This window comes from Terrapene carolina, unplaced genomic scaffold, assembly GCF_002925995.2.
Source record: "Terrapene carolina triunguis isolate 2854851 unplaced genomic scaffold, T_m_triunguis-2.0 Scaffold84, whole genome shotgun sequence".
NCBI lineage: Eukaryota > Metazoa > Chordata > Testudines > Emydidae > Terrapene > Terrapene triunguis.
The window spans coordinates 11,750,952-11,755,518 of record NW_020664435.1 but is presented as its reverse complement, the minus strand read 5'-3'; the positions used below and the strand labels follow the sequence as shown (position 1 = coordinate 11,755,518).

Here is a 4,567-nt window from a genome sequence, read left to right as displayed (position 1 = left end):
TTTTGCCGGACATGTCCGGCTTTTTGGGATTTCCCCCCGGACGGGGATTTGAGTCCCAAAAAGCCAGACATGTCCGGGAAAATCCGGACGTATGGTAACCCTATTCTAAACCCCAATAATCTTAGCAAAGACTATCCCCCCAAATCACTACTGTACATCCCAATATTCTCCATCAGACTTTCCTGTCTGCTAAAATCATTAAGCTGCCATAAAGCAGCTAGATATGGCTAGTGGAGAATTTCCCCAGTTCAGGTTGGGAAGAGTGTGTATCGGGGATGTTCAGTGGGCAGGATAGGAGGGAGGAAGAGCTATGTGTATGTTGTTTTGCCTGTCAGTACTTAGATTGTAAGTTCTGTGAGGACATGACCCGTCTCTTTATTTGTGTATCAGTCTGTCTCTGGTATTTCTAAGGATCCTGTCGCCATGATATCTCAGCACTCTATTTAATATGGTGTCAGGGATCTACAAATAATTACAAGGACTGCATGAGGGCTCAGGGGAACAGATTACTTCCCACCATCTTGTTAGTAGAATGCGAGATACCTATTTCACCATGCTGCTACTAACAAAATACTATGAATTTTTTTACTTTTAAAACCTTTTTTGTTAAATTTTGTGGACATACAAAACCTAAGCTTTGTGATGCAAAAAAACCCATGTTTTCAAAAATGTCAGATACATAGTTATGCAAACACAATCATTAAGCAGTTGTTAGTGTGTCAGATTTTGCATTTGTGGTGTCAGAACAAAAGATTTGTTGTCCAACATACCTTCTTTAGATTTTCCTCAATCAATTTTTGAACTTTGAACATAAAGATTTTGCATGTCCTATAAACAAGTTCATATTGACTTTTTTTTTTTTAATCCACAGGATGGTACAAAACAAAAGAGAGAACGGAAGAAGACTGTGTCATTTAGCAGCATGCCAACTGAGAAGAAGATCAGTAGTGCAAGTGACTGTATTAATGCAATGGTTGAAGGCTCTGAGCTCAGAAAGTTTCGATCCAACTCTAGAGTATATCACCGGTACTTTCTTTTAGATGCAGATATGCAGTCCCTGCGTTGGGAACCTTCAAAGAAGGATTCAGAAAAAGCAAAGATTGATATTAAATCAGTCAAAGAAGTGAGAACAGGAAAAAATACAGATATATTCCGCAGCAATGGAATTTATGACCAGATATCAGAAGACTGTGCATTTTCTATTATTTATGGAGATAACTATGAGTCTCTAGATCTCGTTGCTAACTCAGCAGATGTTGCAAACATTTGGGTAACTGGGCTAAGATACCTAATTTCTTATGGAAAACATACACTAGATATGATAGAAAGTAGCCAAGATAATATGCGGACTTCATGGGTTTCACAAATGTTTAGTGAAACTGATGTAGATAATTTTGGACATATAGCCCTTTATAAAGCTGTTCAGTTTATAAAAAGATTAAATCCGGGTTTAAAAACAAGTAAAATTGAGCTGAAGTTCAAAGAGTTACATAGATCCAAGGACAAAACTGGTACTGAAGTTACAAAGGAAGAATTTATTGAAGTTTTCCATGAGCTTTGTACCCGACCTGAGATCTACTTCTTATTGGTTCAGTTTTCCAGCAATAAAGAATTCCTAGATACCAAGGACCTTATGATGTTTTTAGAAGCAGAACAGGGAATGGCACATGTCACAGAAGAAATAAGCCTTGAAATTATTCACAAATATGAACCATCAAAAGAGGGCCAGGAAAAGGGCTGGCTCTCAATAGATGGTTTTACTAATTATCTTACTTCACCTGACTGTCATATATTTGATCCAGAGCATAAAAAGGTTTGTCAGGACATGAAACAACCTTTATCCCATTATTTCATAAACTCATCTCACAATACATACTTGATAGAGGACCAGTTCCGAGGTCCGTCTGATATCACAGGATATATTCGTGCTCTTAAAATGGGTTGCCGAAGTGTTGAATTGGATGTATGGGATGGTCCAGATAATGAGCCTCTAATTTATACAGGACATACAATGACATCACAGATAGTCTTCCGCAGTGTAATTGACATTATTAACAAGTACGCATTTTTTGCTTCAGAATACCCTCTTATTCTGTGTTTAGAAAATCATTGTTCTATTAAGCAGCAGAAAGTTATGGTTCAACACATGAAGAAAATTTTGGGCGACAAGCTACACACACAGTCTCCAAACATAGAAGAGTCTTATCTTCCCTCACCTGACTCACTTAAAGGGAAAATACTAATTAAAGCAAAGAAGCTTTCCTCTAATTGCTCTGGGCTAGAGGGAGATGTTACAGATGAAGATGAAGGAGCAGAAATGTCACAAAGAGTAGGGAAAGAGGGTGCAGAACAACAGAACACTGTGATAGTGAAACGATTTCAGCTTTGCAAAGAGCTTTCCGAATTGGTAAGCATATGTAAATCAGTTCAGTTCAAAGAGTTTCAAGTCTCATTTCAGCTCCAGAAATACTGGGAAGTTTGTTCATTTAATGAAGTGCTTGCTAGCAAATATGCCAATGAAAATCCAGGAGACTTTGTAAATTACAACAAACGTTTTCTTGCCAGGGTTTTTCCTAGCCCTATGAGGATTGACTCTAGTAATATGAATCCCCAGGATTTTTGGAAGTGTGGCTGTCAGATAGTAGCCATGAACTTTCAGACACCTGGCTTAATGATGGACCTTAACATTGGTTGGTTTCGACAAAATGGAAATTGTGGCTATGTCCTTCGTCCTGCCATCATGCGAGAGGAAGTATCCTTCTTCAGTGCAAATACAAAAGATACTGTGCCTGGAGTTTCACCTCAGCTTCTTCACGTTAAAATTATTAGTGGGCAAAACTTTCCTAAACCCAAAGGGTCAGGTGCCAAAGGTGATGTTGTAGATCCTTATATATATGTAGAAATTCATGGAATCCCAGCAGACTGTGCAGAAAAAAGGACAAAAACTGTGCATCAAAATGGAGACAATCCAATTTTTGATGAAAGTTTTGAATTTCAAATTAATCTTCCTGAACTAGCTGTCATGCGTTTTGTAGTACTAGATGATGATTACATTGGGGATGAATTTATTGGGCAGTACACTATTCCCTTTGAGTGTTTACAGACAGGCTATCGGCATGTTCCACTGCAATCTTTAACTGGAGAAATTTTAGCACATGCTTTCTTGTTTGTACATGTTGCCATTACTAATCGAAGGGGTGGTGGGAAACCTCATAAACGGGGCCTTTCAGTGAGGAAAGGAAAGAAATCCAGGGAATATGCTTCTATGAGAACATTATGGATTAAACCCATAGATGAAGTATTCAAGAATGCTCTCCAGCCTATACGGGATGCCACGGATCTGAGAGAAAATATGCAGGTACAGTTTTTACGATGAAATTATCAATGTTTGTGCCACAGTTATACTTTTGCATTATGGTGTGTCTACAGTGTGTGTTACATAGATTGTAAATGTTAACTGCATTTTATAATATTATTAATTTATCATGTTTTTATACTGTACAAATTTAAAAACGGACAGACTGTATTTGAACAGCAGCTGGATGATATTGTCTATTAAGATAACTCCTAGTAGAAACACATGGTTTGTGCTATAATTCAAGCCTATTAACTGGCCCTATTTCTTGAGAAGGAGTACACTAGATATACTGAAGGAAAAGGTAGAGGCTACTTTTCAGCTTTAAGAAATTAAGTAAAATAGAAGTGCAGGGAGAAAACATTCTAACAATAATAAAACTTGTGAACAGTTTACTGTATATTCAAAGACCCCCTCATATCTGAAAGAATTCTCAAGGACGCTGTAAATGAAACATAGTGTGATGGCTTCCCCATCTCTTTATGAGGTGAAAAATTTCCTCACATCACTAGCAGACCTTTCAAAGAGATCCTTCCCTTACCAGGATCCAAAAGAGCATTAGTATTTTACAAACAAGTTAAATGGGAATGGAGTTACTCCTTCTCCCCCAAAAGGGGTGTTTTAAAGACTGCAATATCAAACAAATACAGTATCGCAGAATGTTAGGAAGTAGTGTAGGCTAAGATGCTGGGTTATGGATCCCACTGTTAGATTGCGTCTTTTGTGTATCGATAAACATTCCTGGTACAAGAACTGCTGATCTAGGACAGAGTAGAGAAAAATGTAAATTCTGTTTAATGAATCTTTTAACTATATAAAAGCTACAGTAAAAGTCCTAGCACTAAAAAATAAAATTAAGCATAACCATATCAAAAAGGTTACCCATTAAATCTTATTTTATGTGACTTTAAGGAAAAACTGGTTCAAAGAAACATGCTTGAGGCTCAATTCCAGATTTTAAAAGGGTGTTTGTTTGTACTGTATATCAGTGCAGATAACTTTTGTTTATGAATAAAGTTATGTTGAAAGTTGTAATAATGAAAGATTTTAACAGTATTGCAAACTTTAAAGATTACACTTGTTTTTCCGAATTGTATCCAGCAGCTTCCCCATTTCATTCAGTATGATTTATGCCAAGGACATTATTATAGGCAAAGATCACAAACAAAATGTGGAGGCATGATTATGACTGGTAAATGAGATTCAGATTGC

General features: G+C 37.0%; 1 protein-coding gene across 1 annotated transcript in view; it reads left to right on the top strand.

Annotated features, from left to right (window-relative positions):
• Positions 1-4,567, top strand: part of PLCL2 (phospholipase C like 2) — a 201,014-nt gene that overhangs the window by 109,393 nt on the left and 87,054 nt on the right. Inside the window, exon 2 of the mRNA XM_029910994.1 lies at positions 872-3,358. Within this exon, the coding sequence (XP_029766854.1) occupies positions 923-3,358 (2,436 nt within the window). The 5' untranslated portion in view covers positions 872-922. The remainder of the gene's footprint in view (positions 1-871; positions 3,359-4,567) is intronic.